At 44.2% G+C, this 16,918-nt stretch overlaps 1 protein-coding gene across 2 annotated transcripts in view; it reads left to right on the top strand.

Moving 5' to 3' along the window:
* Positions 1 to 16,918, top strand: part of SFMBT2 (Scm like with four mbt domains 2) — a 151,314-nt gene that overhangs the window by 105,952 nt on the left and 28,444 nt on the right. For both annotated transcript variants that reach the window (XM_069458629.1, XM_069458630.1), the window contains 2 exons: positions 3,403 to 3,485; positions 7,569 to 7,695. In XM_069458629.1, the coding sequence (XP_069314730.1) occupies positions 3,403 to 3,485; positions 7,569 to 7,695 (210 nt within the window). The remainder of the gene's footprint in view (positions 1 to 3,402; positions 3,486 to 7,568; positions 7,696 to 16,918) is intronic.

Genomic DNA, 16,918 nt, shown 5'->3' with positions numbered 1-16,918 from the left:
CTACGTGCGATTTCATGCCTGCCGTGACATTCCGTGGACCTGGACACGTCTCGTCTCTTTTGCTCTGACTGCATGGAAAGTTGTTTGTTTTTATCCCCCTATTAGCAGCCATGATGCCATAAATATCTTAATGTATAACACTTTTTCAGTTTTTAGGGCCGTTTTTATGGGTTAAGTTCCCAGAAGTGAAATTGTGTCAGAGGGTATGAACAAAACAGTTTTTCCAAAGAACTGTCCGTTGGCATCACCAGGAGCACCACGTGCAGGGAGAGCTGTTTTATGTCCACACACTTGTGTCAGAGGGAGAAGGGTCATCTGCCTCTTCCCTTCTGGACCTGTCCCAGTGGGAACTTCATTCAGAATAAACACTAATAAAAGCTTAAATAACTCTAATGGTTGTGGCTCAACAGTCTCCCGTGGCAGCTTGTTGCAAATTTTAATAGCCTGAGGGGTTTTGTTTCCTTTTATTTTCTTCTCTCTCCTGTTTCCCTCCCTCCCTCCAGGTTTAAAACATGTTTTCCTGGCTACAGTTAAGCCTCGGTACTTCTTGTTCTGTCTTTGTTGATTAATGAACGTAATTGGCCCCTGTTGTCTCTGTTATACAATCCACTGCGATTTGTTTTTACGCAGCAGTTATTTTCTGAGCTGTCACAAAACCGCCTTACAAAGAGAGCTCATTATCGGCCCAAAGGAAAAGAATTTTAAATGATGGAACTGAATAAAGGTCCTTAAGAGAAGGAGGAGTCGTCCTCTACGGCTGTTCACATGTTCAAGAAAATGAGTGCGTTTGTTGTAGGGGCAGAATAATTAATTGTTGCTTAGAACACACCCGGCAAGACTTGATTGTATCTACAAATTATTAGATTGGAAATGGCTCCCCAGAGACAGAGGGTTGAGGGCTGGATATATATCGAAGGGTTGAATGTATTAGTAGATCCAAGAACTTGTTATTTTATATCGTGGGTTGACGTACATTAGAAGTTGGCTGTGGACAACCCAGCTACACATTGATATGTAAGGACTAGGGCTGACTTCTAACTTGGAAAGTTTTATCTGAGCAGATACTGACCATGAAGAACACCCAAATGTCAGGCTGTATCAGAAAATGCTCTGCTGTTCATCTATACAGGTTTTTCCTATCCTGCCTTTCTCTACTCACAAAATTAACTCAGGAAGTAGTGGAGGTCCAGGGAAGAGCTGACAGAACAGGAGATCTTGACTTGAACAGTGTCATTCTGCCACGACCCCATTCCAGTGGGATCCTTGTGTTGCAGAGGTTCGTCTTGTCTCCGTGGATTGAGTTGTGAGGTCTCCCAGAGCAATGCCTTGTTCCGGAAGCTCTCTTCGTCCAATCTCGGCACACTTTTCTCCCGGGGGGAAGGAGAGAAGGGAATTAGTCACAGAGAGACAGAACCAAGTCCTTAGGAGCAGCACTGAGATAGTTAGTAATGGTGACTCTGAATCATAGAACGCGACAGCCACAGCGCCCTAAACCTCTGCTTTTTATTTTGTGCATTTGTGGATGAGGAGGGTCAGGCATGGAAGATTTAACTTACTTTCCCGTGGTTCATCCAGGGACTGGTAGGGCTGGGTCTGAAACCTCCCAATTCCCTTATCTGAGGTTCGGTGCCCTTTTTACTGCTAGGAAACTCTCGCCAGTGTCAGGTGCCTTGGGACTGATTCTTCCGTCTGTCTACAATAACGCAGGGGTTAGATCCAAACCCTCCCAGAGAGACTGTGCTCAAGGTGGAGGGTTACACTAATTGTAAAGAAACTCGCATTGCGTTACCTTAAGATGTGTTTTGTTTTGTTTAAAAATGTTCAGGAGAAAGTCGGTTTGGTCCCTTGCAGAAAGCTCTGATGCAAGAGCCATTTAGCTGGAGGGACAGCTGTGAGGAGAAGGCGGGGCAGGGAAGGGCAGGTGGGAAGGACTTGAAGAACCTCTTTGAAACTAGCTGGAAAGAGTTCGTTAAACGTCTCAAAACTCTGACACTTCTGGAAAAGAATCGTCAGTCTGTACAGAATGAAGCAGATGTCTCAGGGGAGAAGGGGACAGCCCTGTAGCCGATGGTCAGTGTGTGGGACCGGAGGAGGACGGCCGCTTTCTTGGTCAATTGCCCGCCTCCCATCCTTAAGCAAATTGGGTAAACTGAGCTTAGTTAATGGAAATAATACCTATCCTGTGCTGGAGAGCACAGATGGGGGTAGGAGGAAACCAGCATCGTGAGTCTCTTTAAGAAAGAGTCTCTGTGGTCCTTCTGCCACCGTGGGATTCAGCACCTAAAAGTCCTCACATCGAGTGAATTTGCAGTTGTCAAATTTATGACAATATGAAGGAAAGAAATTGGGAGATTTGGGTCAAAAACAGACTTGAGAAATCCCGTATAGATTTATTCTACGTACCTCTCAGCCCATGAAGAGAGCACACAGTGAGTGAAGACAGCAGTGCCGTTCTGCATGCTCTCAGTTAAGTGTAATTGGACTATATTTTTCATTTCCATTCCGCGTTTCCAGGAAAATTTTAAAGGTCTCACTCCCTTTTCCGTGGCGTGCCAGTAATGAACACGCTGGTTTGATTTCGCGCAGAGAATACTCATACTAAGAGGCATTTTCCTATCTACGTTATGTCTTCCTGATCTCTCATCCGTGACTCTTTCTCCCTCTCCTGTCGTGTGTGCCGTGGTGGTCACGATGGATAAATATACTGTGTCACTGCATCCTCCCTGTGAAGTGAAAAGAAAGGAAGGAAGAGAGAGAAAACAAGGAAAGAGAAAAGAGACCACTTTGGTGGGCTCCACAATTCAGTGTAGATGAATAGTTGTTTGTGCAACACCTCCCGTGACCAGACCGCCCCCTGGTGTCACGCCCGAGGCCAGTTGGCCCAGTTCCAAGGTTGCTTCCTCCCCTTCATTCATTCCTTTGGGTGCTTGATCCCTCCAACCCCTGCTCCTTCTTTACCCTCTTCTGTTACAGTTTTTAAAAATCATCCCTTGTCCTGTTTTTCCCCCCCAATAAAGTCTCATGATATCCACAAGATACCGAGAATGAAGTTCGCATGACCTGAGAATTTACCTGCAGGGAGGTCGCAGGAGGGGGCGTTGTCTTTTCTGCAGGTTGAGTTGTGAACGTGTGTTTTGTGCCATTTCCCATCTCCCCACCGGCAGGTGGCGCTGCAGGTGAGCCCACCCTCCTCACCTGGGTTCACGATAAGGATGCCTCACCTGTGCGCAGTACTAATTAAGTCACATTTTCCAAAATACTTCATTTGACTTCATGGACTCTGAAGTGCTGTTAGGCTTAAAAGAACTTTCTTCTTTGGGGACCTGCACCTACACCTCTTATTGTGTCCGTTTGGGCTTTAGCTTGGCTCATGTGGTGTTACCTGCATTTTGTCGTTCACAGGTTACTCTGGCCAGGACTTCGACTGGGCGGATTATCACAAGCAGCATGGAGCAGAAGAAGCACCTCCGTTCTGCTTCAGAAATGTAAGACACTTGCAGAGATGTGACCACCTTTTTTTTTTTTTTTTTTTTTTTTGTAATCATAGATGTTGACCGTAAGTTTTATAAGTCACTTTCTACTGATTGAGCAAAGCCAGAGTCCCCTGCACTGGAGAATCACAAAACTTGCGGAGTTTTTGAAAAGTGCCCCGTTCAGGCTGTGTGTGTGTTAGGGTGCGGCTGGGCTGTGGTAGCAGATAGACTAGCAAGTGCACGGTGGCTGGAGGAGGCCGAAAGTCAGCGGCAGAGTCTCACTTATGGAAGAGCCCACGGTGTTCCCGATGGTTGAGCCTGGGGCCAGAGTCACTGAATCTAGCCAGCAGATGGGAAAAGAGACCAAGTTCTAAATACTATAGCCCGAGAGTGACCCATATTATCAATACTTCAGTTTACTTTCTACTGGTGGCTGCACGGTGCCATCAATGAGGCCAGGAAGTGAGTCTTGCTGGGCTTGTTGCCTAGCTACGGTTCTGTACTGTGGAAGGAAGAGGACAAATTTTGAGGGACAGCGAGCCGTCTGTGCCCCATTAGGCATGCCTTCGCTATGTGGCGTTGTATCGACAGGCTCATCCATAGATTCTTTGCCCCTGGGGTCGATTTTATAATACGGTCTTCAGTATTTTCTTTGATTACCGGTGAGAAGCTAGTCAGTCTTGTGCTTTGCTTCCTTTAAGCTATTATCTTGTTCGAGTAGAGCATATTGGCATGGTACTAGGATGTTTGTGACGTGTAGAATAACAATGAGTGTGTGCGTGCACACATGTGTTCTTGCGTAATTATAGGAGGTGGTTTTATAAAGTACAGTCATGTGTCACTTGATGATGGGGATATGTTCTGTGACATGCATCCTCAGACAGTTTTGTTGTTGTGTGAACATTGTAGAGTGTACCTCCACGGCCTAGATGGTGTAGCCTACTGCACCTAAGCTATTAATATAATCTCATGGGACCACTGTTGTATAATTGGTCCATCCTAGACCGAAACGTCACTATGCAGTGCATGACTGTAGTTTATAAAATTACAAATAATTTGTCAACCCTAGGAACTGTGAAAAGAAATATGAATTATTATCTCTGTTTTTAAGAAAGAGGCTTAAATGTATAGCCTGGTGTGTTCAGCATAATTTTGGTTGTAAAAGTTAATTCCTTATGCTGAGAAAAAAAAGATACAGTCTCTGTTTTCATTAGGATCTGTAGATAAAACAGCGCAGAGCATTCCTGAATCAAAGCCCTGTTTTCTGAACACATTCTCCCAGAGATCCTGGGTCGTTGACACCCCGCCAGTGATTAGTTCTGTGGCCAGAACAGAATATGAAAAATGAGATGAGAAAGGGTTGGCTTAATAGGAAGAAGCTCAAAACCGAGCGTACGTGGAAATCAGATTTTGGAGAATTAAGCCGGTTGGTTCCTGGGTCAACTTTTGCTGGTACATTCTGGAGCCAGTCAGTGGCAGGGCTGGAAATCAGGGCTGCTCACGTGGTCGAACAACCTTTCTGCTGGACAACTCCGCCTTTGCACGACAGCAGCTTGTCTGTAGCGTGGAAGAACTGTGTGGCGTGTGTAGGTGACAGCAACGGCTGGCTGTCACCCATGCCCCACGAGGACTGCAGCTGGTTGGTTCCTGAGGCTCCCAGGGGTTAAGACGTGCAGCGCTGCCTAACCTAACCTCTCCCCGTGTTGGTATCACTTTTGCAGAATCTGCCGGCCTGTCTGCCTTCCATTTAGGACTGTGGAAACCCTCTGTGATAACCCCAAACCCGCCTGAGATGGTGCTTTATGCCCAATAAGAGAAATGATTCCTTCCCTGACCCTCTAGCTTTGGGAAGAAAATCCTGGCATCTTCCCTTATAGGGCGTTACTGCGTCTATGACAACGTAGCTCCACTAAAACGTCTTTTAACACGCCCTCTGCTCCCATTCAGCCAGGAGTTGTCCAAATGGCTTTTAATTGTGGGGCAAGTAGCCACGTTCCCAAGTGGCTTCTGCACTTGCGGGATTTAGCTACCAAGATTAAATCTGTTTTAATGACTTCGCTGCTGTGTTCATTAAGAGCGCCTTTGTTTCCGGCTCTCCGTTTATTTAATAGACAGGACCGCTGGCTGCCCGTTGGCATGTGCATCGCTTTACTGGTGCTTTGCTGAATGTGTTAGCTGGCTACAAGTGTTCTTTAATGGAATGCTTATTATGAATTCATTTTTTAATCACACATCTCGTGTGTACCGGAGGAGAGCCAGTGTGGGATTGGATGCCTGGAACACATTTCCCCCCGGGGATGCTTAACAATCAGAGGCTGTTAGCAAAGGGATGGATGCAGCCAAATGCTTAGGAAATAAACTCCCAGCTAACAGTTTTGCTATTGATCCTTTATCAATTACCCTCAAGCCGTGGACTGAAGTGAAAATAGGTTATGTGGTTGTAGTGTTCCTTTATTAAGTAGGATAAAATGCATTTTAACTTACTTAGAGCTTTTCCAAGCAGACTCTCGAGTTGTATTATCAGAAAGAAGCTCAATGCATAAGAGCTGTGGATGAGGCAGGATGACTTGCAGAAAAAAATTGCCCACCTAGAATATCTTCTGCTCCTATTTCCAAAGAGACATCAAGAAAAGGAGCCAATTGATTTCGTAACATGCACTGGATAATTTTCTTCTGGTTATATGACAATACAGTTGTGTTTTTCAACTTAAGTTCTGTAAAAACAGATGTAAATGTGAAGTACCTTGATTTCTTTACATGAGTCACATAAACATGTATTTTCTTTTGCCTTCTAGGAAGCTATTTATCTTGGGGTATATATTTCAAAATAGACATATGTATATAGTTTTGTAACATGTCTGATTATAATTTATAGTAGCCGGTGATTTTGGAAAATTTCGTATTTATTTAAAAATCATGTTAGGAAGGAGTTTTGCTTTCAGTGTTGGCTGCGTAAGCTTGGACTGAATTGACGCCTCTGCAAATATAACAACTAAACTCAGGACACTGTACCAAAAACTACGTGAGGGACGTGGAGAATGAACAAAAGCAGGCACATTGTGGAGGGGAGCAGGTGGTTGGAAAAAAAGGAACAGCATGGGGTGATTGTCCCATTTATTCAGACTTTCAGCCTGAGGGCAGCCACAGTTGGCAACATATGAGACGACTTAAAGAGTGATATAAAATTCATGGCCTTTCTGGCCTGATGAAGCAGATTACGGAATTTGGGCAACCACAGATACTGGAAAGTGAAGGGGTACTCAGACGGGAGAGAGCCAGGGTTGGGAACCACAGATTCTATGTATAAATTCTGCCTGGATCTTTGGCTCATCCCTGAATTATGTATGTGTCAGGCAGACTCCAAGCAGCCTTGATAAGGATGAAAGAACTCAACTAAGATTTGAACTACTTCTCAAGACACAGAGTTTGTAGTTTGAGTGCAGCCCAGTTAATTGCTTGCTAAAGCAGAAAAACGGACACTCTTGGGAAGAATATAACATAATCCAGAGTCTCCACATAACATTTAAAATATTCATGTTTCAACCCATCGTTTCTCAGGACATGAAGAAATTGAAAAATTAGACTCATTCTCAGTAGCAAAGATTATCAACATAGACTAAACCCAGCATGACCCAGATGTTGGAATTAACAGACCAGTATTTTAAAGCCCCTGTTATAACTAAGCTCAGTTACCTCCAGTGGTGATTCTCAAAGTGTGGTCCTTAGACCAGCAGGTATGATTTTATCAAGGAATATAGGAAAGTAGAAGAAATGGTGTGTACCTCAGCAATCCCATAGAAGTAAAGGTGCATATGGAACTGGAAAAAGAGAATATGTTCACACTCTCACTCATATATCCAATATTAGACACCAACTGTGTGTCAAGCACAGTTCTAATTTCTGGGATACCTGCATGAAGACCACCTGGTTCTTGTCTCATGAATGATGCGAAAGACAAACACGTCAACAACCCTGTCTTATAAATAAGTTGTGTGTGCAGGCGTGTGCATTTCTGTTTCTTCATCTGACCGGCTCTGTTCTGCCCACTGTCTCGCCCTGGCTGTTGGCTCAGTGTTAGTTCTGTTTCTCTTCCAGACATCATTCAGCCGAGGTTTCACAAAGAACATGAAACTTGAAGCCGTGAACCCCAGGAATCCAGGAGAGCTGTGTGTGGCCTCCGTTGTCAGCGTGAAGGGGAGGCTGATGTGGCTTCACCTGGAAGGTACGCACTACTGGCGGTCACTGGGAAAAACGCGGAGCCCGTCTGGAAACAGCAGGGTGTGGGGGGATTCAGCACTTCCCAGAAGCATCTCTCCTGCTTCCCTTACATTTAAAAGGATCTTAAATTATTCAGTGTTCTTCAATAAGTGAAACTAATCAGATATAAATGTATTCAGAGGCTCTCATCTTAACTAATGATTTCATGAAATGAGATGCTGGTGAGATAATTGTGTTTGGAACATAGTGGTCTTTTTACATCTGTGATTATAAGAGCTAATGTCACAATTAAATTAATACGAGTCACTAAAACTGGTATTTGAGGTCTTGGTTATAAGGAGAAAATTATGTATTGGGATTTTAATGTGAATAATACCCTTTACTTTGGTTTCTTTTGTAGGTGTAATTTTTCCTTAAAATAGTAACTAGGGGATGACTTTCTCCCCAAATATATAGTAAATAAGATGTAGGCTTATTTATTCAGTGATGTCAAAACCATTCTTTATAGCTACAGTTTATTTACATATGTTCATATTTTTTGAGCAGAACTTAGATCAGATTTTGGATTTAGATAGAAGATCATGTTTTCCATATGTTGTATTTTCAATGAGAAATAATTAAAATGGATTTGATCTCTGAGGTTTTCACATCTTTCTATGATTTATAATTCTTTGTTTGATTTCACAGTACTCAGTATTTACTTCAAGTGTATATGTGCAAAAACAAAAAAGCATAGTTATGAATAGTAAAATAATGTTAAGTTTCCTGGTCTATAGTTTAAATATTATGACATACTCATACCACCATTGGAATAAAAAGTTAAGAAGGAAGGTCATAGAATTGGTGCAAATATCTTCTCTGTCCTTACTCACTCAGTAAGCAAGTCTAAAAGGCCTGGAAAGTTCTTAGATAGGCCTACGGTCCCACACACTGTAGTCAAAGGCATTGGAAAGTTAGAGAACAGTAATTTTTTAGTTGACATCATTGTGTTGCCAATTTCCAGAAAACAGTTTAAAACATTACTAAAATGTAGGGTTTCAAAATCTATCTGAAATAAACAGAAATTCTCAAAAAGTTGATTTTAAGTAGAATGGCCTTTATTTGGAATTAACCAAAATGTAGACACAGGCAACGCGGTGGTATTTCTGTAGCTACAGGAATAGAATGTGACTTTCTTTTTGTTGCTCCATCTATAGTTGAGTCAACTGCTCTTGGAGAAACAAGATCCCTTCTGTGCTTCCTGATCCCTAAATTTAACTCTCGATCTGACACAACGCTAAGCCATATTTATGAGACTGGAGTCTTATTTGCACTATGAATTTGAAAACAAAAAGTGGTAACATAAGAAGCCCACATTTCATCATTATTATTTAGCACATTATGGTTAGAATTCTTCGGCAGTCATTATTTATTTAGCAGTTTCCACTTTCAGCGTGCTTTACGCCTATTAATTACCTAACACAAACAGCAGCAAGGGTGTCCTGATTTTTATAGGTGGAGAAACTAGCTAAGCCGTTAAGCTCTGCCTGGGGTTCAAATTCATCGCTTTTGATATTTTCTCTGTTGCTTAATTCACCTGACCCTACAGCTTCCCACTTCTTAAAAAGAGTGATGAGCGACATTTAGTGTATATTTGACATTTTTGACAGTGTTTTCTCCTTTTGCTGGTCTACCTTTGGATACAAATATTTGGTTTTATAACCAAGAAATGGAAGTCCGCTCACATCCGATCTTTTTCTTATTCCCTGGAGTGCTTTCATTGCGTGGTAACAAAAATTAGTTGCCATTAGGAAGCACGTCAGAAAATAGATTGTCTATTTTTGCAGACCTTACACGGTTTAAAAAAAAAAGTTTTTGTGGGCTGGACGCAGTGGCTCGTGCCTGTAATCTTAGTCCTTTGGGACGTCAAGGTGGGAGGATGGCTTGAGACCAGCTTGGGCAATATAGTGAGACCCCTTCTCTACAAAAAAATAGAAAAATTAGCCAGGTGTGGTGTCGAGCACCTGTAGTCCCAGCTACTGGGGAGGCTGAGGGAGGATTCTTTGAGTCCAAGAGTTTGAGGTTGCAGTGAGCTACAATGATGCCATTGCACTCCAGCCTGGGCAACAGAGCGAGACCCTGTCTCCAAAAAAGAAAAGCTTTTGTAAGCAATCTTTTGAATATTATCCATTTAATGCTATAATACTATCTGTTGAATATTATCTGGAATTTTGGTCAAAAGTTTGCATCTTTGTTATCACTTAAAAAATATGTTGCATACAAATCAAGTAAAATTCTAGCCAGTTTCCTTGGTCTTGCTTGAATTTCGTTTTCTGTTCTTGTTTTGGTTTGGTTTTGGCCCTTACAGAGCATTTACCTTTTAAAGTGGCACCATAATGTCGCTTAATTTCTCATTATTTCACAGTTTTATGTAGATGGGATAAAATGGTAGAGATTCCTCACGGTCACTCTGTGGCTGTTAAATTATTTTATATGGTGATGGTGATTCTGATTATAAACCGTTTATCCGAGTCTATATAAAGTACTTTGTAACAATCTTGTTAGTTACTTTTATGCCTTAAATAGATCTGAAGTCTTTTCAACGCAGCCGATTGACCACTTTTAGGTAATTAAAATGATTATTTCTAGTTCATATTTGACATCTCTTGAAGTCAAGTCACTCTTGAAGTATCTTTAAGGGGGCTGTCATTGAGGAGGGAGCGATGAATAAACTGTGTGAGATTAGTGTGAGTATTCTAGGCGCATATTTGGGAAGACTTTTAAACTCTCACAAACCGATGGTAGTTAGCCAAGGTCGTTTATGGTGGTGGAGGATGGCGGTCGCTGCTTTGGAAGGTATTCTGCCGCCGCAGGTCATCATGTCTGTGGTCACAAACGTCGTCCGTGTAACTAAGCTGCTTTCAGTTTCGACGTCTCTGGCATCGTGGCTCGCGTAGAGGCGAGGCACAGGTCTGCCTTCTCACAAGCCAGGGGGCTTTCTGTGTATTCCCGATCGTTTTCTTATGGGACAGATGTTAACTTGCTTTAACCCTAAGAGGGTTTTATATCTTTGTGTTGCCTTCTTTGGCTTCTCTTGCGGGGGTCCACCTTCTCAGAACCATTTTTTCCTGGACACTTTACTAAATATATATACACGCTCCACCTATTTTGCACTGCTAAAGAGACCTAGTAGGTTTCTAGCTCACATTTTTAGTGGTTCATGCAACGGATTGACAAGGACTTTGAAGAGGTTAGCATTTTACCCACAGTTCCACAGGAGGAGGGAGATTTTATTGAAAAGAATTATTTTATTTTTTAAAAACGGTGTTGAAATATATGTAACGTCCAATTTACCATTTTAACTATCCGTGCTTAAGGCCACGGTTCAGTGGCACTAAGTCCATCCGCACGGTGGTGGAACCACACCACAGGTGAACGTTTTCATCTTGCAGAACTGAAACTCTGTGCCCGTTAAACTAAGCTCTCCCGCCCCCACCCCGGCCCCTGGCAACCGCTGTTCTGCTTCCTGTGGCTATAAGTTAGCTACTCTAGGGACCGCAGAAGAGTAGAATCATTCAGTGTTTGTTTGAAAATGATTTTTATCCAGATTTATTAAGGATAATAATTGCTTTACGTCTATATACTTTCATCATAATTCACCGTATTGCCTTTTTCATCCTCGTAGGCCCGGCTGCTTCATTGGCAAGAATATTAAGATGCAGGAAGCTCGTGGTTGATGCAGGGTTAGAGAGTTGGTTGACAGAGTGGCCACTCCCTAGTCCTGGACTTCTTGGAAGTGTCCCCAGGCACACATTAAAAGGGTTAGGAACGCAGAGGCAGAACAGGTTTGGAGGGAAACAAGTTTAAATTCAGACAGTTGTGTTTTAAGACATGGATGGGAATTCCAGGTGAGGGTAGGTAGCTGGGAGCCAGAATTTTGATACCGAAGACCTCATCAGAGGCTTCAGAACATACGGGGATAGTGACAATATGCTTTGTTTAAATGAGGAGGAGACTTTCAGGAGCAAAAGGGGTACTAAGGAGATGGCACACCGAACGGGACAGCGGGCAAACTCCGTCATCACACGGGTCGCCGTGATCTAGGGTTCCGCAGGGAAGGCGTAGCAGCAGCAGACGGCTGTGCCCACGACAGTTTGGAGCCCGACAGAGCCAGGTGCACCTGTAGGTCTCTGACAGCTCTGTGGCCTCGAGCAAGTTGCTGAATGCTCTTGAGCCCTGGTGTTCTCCTTTCTGAAATGGCAATGACTTAATTACTCACACCAGGGACGTGGTTTGTATTAAAGCAGTTAGCACAGACCCCGGGAAGCATTTGCCAGAAAGAATGAAGAGGAAATCCCAAGGAGTCAGACAAAGACTCAGCGGTGAGCCTGGTTCCTCCAGGACGTGCTCAGGTCGTCACTGAGCCGCTTCCTGGTGTCCGGTTTGTTTCGTGTGTGAAGAGCATGTGGGGTCATCCCTGGGAGAACCGCCAGCCAGGCTGAGTGGGGCTGCGAGGAGGGAAGCGTGAGACTAAACCTGTCAACAGGCTGTCCCTGGTGCCCGGGCAGACCCGCCCCCTGCTGAGTTTCTGCTGCCTCTCGGGGGTCCTGCCCCCAGGGGTGAGAGCCATGTAGGGGGGCTCGGCACCTGCTGTGTTGGGGGGCACGGTGCTTGGTTGAGCAGAGCAGCGCCCGGAGCCCCCCACGTATAAAATGGGGTAAGACACCACCTGCCTCGGAAAGGCGGTCATGTGTGTTACATTAATTGATCGTGGGAATCACCTAAAACGGCTTCAGAACCGCAGAACAACTCGGTAAATGTCCTCGGTTATTTTTGTCCTCATTACTACTCATATTCTTTTCCTCCTGCTTAGAAGAGATGTGTTATGCTCTATGTCATTTTCCCAAATACCGAGTATTTTGGTCTTTCAGCCGAGGCCAGAATTCCTTTCACGTGACAAAAGTCACGACGACCGGCAAGCTTCATCACCGCCAAGTTATTGAGCTGTTTCCGTTGTGGCCACTGCAGAAATGTTTGAAGAGAGCTTTAGAACGTGAACAGTAAAACCCAGTCTTGCAGTTGTAAATTAAACTTATAAATTCAAACAGGCAGGGGATTTGCCGTTAGAGTTTTCGCACTTTGAATGCATGAAGGGAAGGATGGCCCTGTAGGCTTTGTTATCTGATCTCTTTCTGTTCCAGTTCATTAAAAACAAATATACCGAGAACGAAAAGACAAATAAATAAACAAAAAAAATGAAGAAGACCCAAAGTCCTCAGGTCTGCGGAGAAGTGTCAACATTTAAATTCGGGAAACTTAAACCGTCAACTCAAGTTGTTACCGGCATCTCATGATCTTTGCTTTTTTTGCTGCCCTCTGAAAGGAAATCTAGAGAAAGTACAATTTTTCCACAGTCAATAATGGCAAAAAACACTCCGTACCTGCCTGTCTCCTGTGTTCTCACTGCCACAGGCCAGCTGTCACCATGTTAGGAGTCTCCCTCTGGCTTGCTCGGCTGTCTTCACGGGCCATACGAATACGTCTGTATTTCTCACGGAGTAAAGACCAAACTCCATACCGCAGCGTGCAGCACCCTCGCCCTCGGGGACGCACAGATGCTCCCTGGAGGTGTAATCTTGACACTATATGAGTTTAAAAATATCTTTTCTTATTTTTGCTGGTCTATAAAAATGTGTCTAATAATACAGTCTACCCTGTAGGATGACGGAGGGGGTTGGCTGAGTGAATTAATATCCATAAAGTGCTGAGTGTCAGAAAAGTGAACGTGCTCAGCAAAATGTACATGGCTGATGACATTATTATTAGGTGGCACCTCTTCTTTTCAGATTTGCTACCCTGCAGGAGTCTGTGCTCCGTCAGAAAGGGCCACTTGTGTCCGTGACCATTGTGATACTGTCGCTGATGCTGTAAGCCACCACTCGGGGCTCCATCTGCGCGTTTCACAAAGCAGGATGTTTTTACAAGAGGTCAAGGTTACTTTGTTTGCTACGTGGCTGCTGAGTAGATACAATGTATGTTCCTGAACAAAATAGCAATTTAAGATACAATGTTCCCTTAAGAACTACTGTTTTGCCAACATAATTTTGAGGTAGTGAAATATTTTATACTTGAAGCTAAATTTTAAAAACTCCTTGATAGTTTATTTATCAAATAAACTATGATGTGCCCCTCACATCATAATCAACTGGGGTCCTACTAAAATGCACATTCCTGGGGCCACCCAGACCTGGTGCATCCAAGTCCCTGGTAGCAGGGTCTGGGAATCTGCATTTTTACCCAGTGCCCCTCCCCGGATGTCTCCTAAGCACTCCAGGGTTTGTGAGCCACTGTAGGAAGTCAGTAGGCAAGGTGTGCTGTGGTTCAGAGAAACTGGTTTGCAGCAACCTAGTGCATTTAGGAGACCAGGTGCAGAAAACGGCCCCTTTAACTTTTCCATAATTTGTGAAAATGTCAGGTGGCTGATAAGCTTTTTGCAGATACTTGCAAAATTGAAACAAGGGAAAATGCAAATGTGAAAATAATTATATTTCAGGCCTGTGTGGGTGGTTTTAAAGTCTTCAAAAAGAAGTATGGCCTGTATGAAACGTCTGTGGGAGAAGCTGCTCCAGCAGGTCAGGACACGGGAACAATATTTCCTGGGCAGTTAAAGAAAGCAGTCCAAGAGCAGAAGCTGTCTCTGGGAAGAGGCTTGTAATACTATCAAATTTATCGCGTTCTGAAAGTCGGTGCTTGGTTGGGGGTCTTGGTCGCCAGCAACAGAACTGCCTCTGGCTGTCTTAAATTAAGCTAGGAATTATTTTGGAAGACTGTTGACCTGTGACTGGTGGAATCACCTCTCCAGAAGGCCTTGCAGCAGGAACCAAAGCAAAGCTTGGGTTTTCCAGCTGCCACTGCGACGAACGCGTCTTCTGGGTGACACATTCTCACTTTGGGGGCCGAACTCCTGGAGAGAAAGGCTGAGCCTGCCGTCATCTCACTGTGGCGGGAGGTGGTGGCTACTTCATAATGGAAATTCTGTGCAAAGGGTACGGGGCCCTAATAGGAAGGAGACAGATACTAGATGGCTCTGTCCCTCCACCAAAAAAAAAAAAAAAGAGGAGGAGGGAAGAAAAAGAAAATTGCCCAGCTCAAGTGCTTGCTAAGGCCCTGGAGTTAGATTAGATGGACCATGTTCAAATCCCGCATATGCCACTTACCAAATGGTTGATCTTTCCCGTGCCTCAGTTTACCTATCTCTGAAATGGGGGTGAAAATAGTTCCTATCTGTTAGGGTGGTTGGGAGGATTAAACCTAGGTTGTGGAGGAGCGTCTGGGCCATGGTAAAGGCTGTTTGCTGTTGTGTGAGTCCGTCGGCATCCGCAGAGGAGACAGCGCGGAGCTTGCAGGCAGGGCGTCCGGGTGCGGTTCCTGCTCACGGCTCCTCCGACCGGCTGCTCGTTCTGCCGGGGGTTCACCTGTTCGTCTCGCGGCCGGGCCTGTCGGCACCTGGTGTGCCCTCTAACTCTCAGTGGGGATGTTAAGCAAGGTTAGCTTGTTCCCTGAAATACCTCTTCCCTTTCTTCCCGTCCCGGCTTTTAACGGAGATGAAGAGGTAGTTCCGATTCTCTTACTGTGCACATGGAACTCATTTACCTTCCTCCTGGGGGGCATGGCCCCCGTGTCCCTCTTGCCTCTGGTGCCCCCGAGGCATCTTTCTTCTCAAGTCACCGCTGCCTGCTCTGTCCTCTTCGACTTGCCGGGACTGAGGTAATGACATGACTTTAGGAGTTGATAGGATTGTGTTCCTAGAAGGACACTGGAAGCCATAAGCCGTCTCCTTTTGTCATCCCCGTGTTCTGGATAGGACAGGTCGCCCAGTTGGTCACAGTGCCCATGTCATTGGTTAGAGGGAGCTGTGATACGGTCTCTGCAGTTAGAGGGACGGGTAGAACTTTGTGATCTGCTGGTTCCAGGACAGCGTCCGCAGGAGATAGCAAACTGCGCAACTATTTTGAGGTTCCAAAGGGGATTCTCACTACTGTGCGTGCTTGTAAATTGAGTTTGTGAGCGTGGAAAGTCTTTGTTCTCTCCGCAGTGAAATGATTCATGGCCGTGTAGTTTTGTTTTCGTTGATGGTAACTTGCTCCTCATTAATTCAGAGCTCTACGGCAGCACCATATTTATGGCGGACAGCCTCCTTTCCTTCTCTGGGTGTCTTTCGTTGTGTTGTCATTGTGGTGATCGTGGAGGTTGTGGCTGTAAAATTAGTAACTTCATTCACAAATGCCAAAAACCCATACAAGTAGCTTCGGTCGGATCCTTTCTCCCTTCCCTGTGCCCCCGGCCCCTCATTCCTTCCCCGACAGACGCCCACCGCGCCAGTGTTCTGCATTTCCTTCCAGATCTATTTTATGCCCATACGAATATATGTTATTTCCCCCTTTTCAGACAGATGGTAGTGTACTATATATGCGCAATGTTCTGTGCACTGCCTTTTTTACTCAACAATACATCTTGGAGATCTTTACATGTAAGTCTATAAAGAGGTGTCTCATTCTTTTTTATAGCTGCAGAATATTCCATCGTACGGGTGCGCCCAAATTTACTTAGGCGCTTTCCCATAGCTGGGGATTTAGGCTTCCTGATGGTTTTTGAGGTGAAGGTTCTGGGTAGAGATCAACGAATAGAATCTATACTGAGTGGATGCAGCTTAGCATCGTCATATGTTGTTCCAAGGGATTTTTCTAAAACATGTTAAAGAATATTGCAGTGGTCTTTAGTGGAACATCCGGCTTTGCTTATGTACTTTTGGCAATCCCAGAACAATCAAGGAGGTGCATTGTACGCACTTTTAATGGATTCTTTTGTAAGCTATTGGGTTTGGAAATGAATGAGTTTGTCTTAAAAGCTTATTCTCCGCGTCCAGCCAGATGTGTCTTGTTTTCATAAGGTTGATAAAAAGAAGTGAAGAACTGGTACCCATCATTCAGAATGGGATTTGAACGGTTTTGGGGTCAGGAAAACTTTCCTGCAGGATAAATAAGTCATTTTTCCGTCACTTCTCATTGAATAGATGCCTTAATGAGCCAGATTTGCGATGAGAGAAGGCAGAACTGTAACTTTCTTGAGGGAAAGGCGGCTGACACATCTGAGCTCGTAAATATTGTTTAATTGAATGGGAAACAGAATCAAAGAATTGTAAAGTATGGTAAAGACAGCCTTAGCAATATATTAATGTATACACTCTG

This window comes from Eulemur rufifrons, chromosome 25, assembly GCF_041146395.1.
Source record: "Eulemur rufifrons isolate Redbay chromosome 25, OSU_ERuf_1, whole genome shotgun sequence".
NCBI lineage: Eukaryota > Metazoa > Chordata > Mammalia > Primates > Lemuridae > Eulemur > Eulemur rufifrons.
Note: the sequence above shows the minus strand (reverse complement) of the source record. Positions and strands in the feature narration are given on the sequence as shown.